This window comes from Seriola lalandi, unplaced genomic scaffold (assembly GCF_002814215.2).
Source record: "Seriola lalandi dorsalis isolate HSWRI2012SDOR001 ecotype SW California unplaced genomic scaffold, Sedor1 jcf7180001979619, whole genome shotgun sequence".
Lineage (NCBI taxonomy): Eukaryota > Metazoa > Chordata > Actinopteri > Carangiformes > Carangidae > Seriola > Seriola lalandi.
In genome coordinates, this window is record NW_019450285.1 from 1 (window position 1) to 831 (window position 831).

The window sequence follows — 831 nt, forward strand, 5'->3', positions numbered from 1 at the left end:
AATAATAATGATAATGAGAAGAAGAAGACATTTTCCTGTTATTTCTATATATTTATTATTATCTATGCAGGAACATGAACAAAACAGAGTTCCACCATGGGAACAATTAAAAGACACTTGCACATGAATCTAAAGAGTTGTAAATTAAAAAATAAAATTTAAGAAAAAGGCTGTAATGAAAAGTAAGGATGAAGGAAAATGGAAAAACCTGGAAAAAAACTGTATTTTTACGTTTGTATTTACGTTATAATGATGGCAAAATCTTCCTGGACTGTAACAAATTTGACAGGAACTTTTTTATCTCTTTTGACTGAACCCCGTAAATAATGGGGTTGAGGCTGCCGGGGATGATATGAAACAAAATGGCAGATAGTTTCCTGTAGTCTGAGTACTGAGGGAAGCGATGCAGGATGATGATGAGCATTCCACATAAAAACATAATTAGATATACAAAAAGATGAGTGCTGCAGGTCTTCAAAGCTTTACTGTTCAGAGTCTTGTTTTTACTGGTCAGACAGACGACAGTAATCTTAGTATAGGTGAGAACTATGCTGCCAATAGATGCTGTGAACAAGACTACAGTGAAAGTTAGGCCATACACATTATTGATGAACACACTCTCACAGGAGAGTTTGAACAGGGAGGCATTGTCACAGAAGGGGTTTGTAATCATAGTCCTGCATCGGTTCAGTCTTATGGTCAGACCGAGCAGAATCCCGACCAGAACAAAGGCCACTCCCCAGGCAGAAACTGTCAGCTTGATCACCATTTTGTTGGTCATTATGGCAGCGTAACGCAGGGGATTGCAGATGGCCACATATCTGTCAAAGG

General features: G+C 38.3%; 1 protein-coding gene across 1 annotated transcript; it reads right to left on the minus strand.

The window, feature by feature from the left end:
* Positions 1 to 244: 244 nt before the first annotated feature.
* Positions 245 to 823, minus strand: LOC111658462 (olfactory receptor 52N5-like; the record flags this gene model as incomplete). Its single annotated transcript, XM_023411014.1, has 1 exon — positions 245 to 823. A coding segment is annotated over one exon (579 nt), but the record flags the coding sequence as incomplete, so codon positions are not given.
* Positions 824 to 831: the final 8 nt, after the last annotated feature.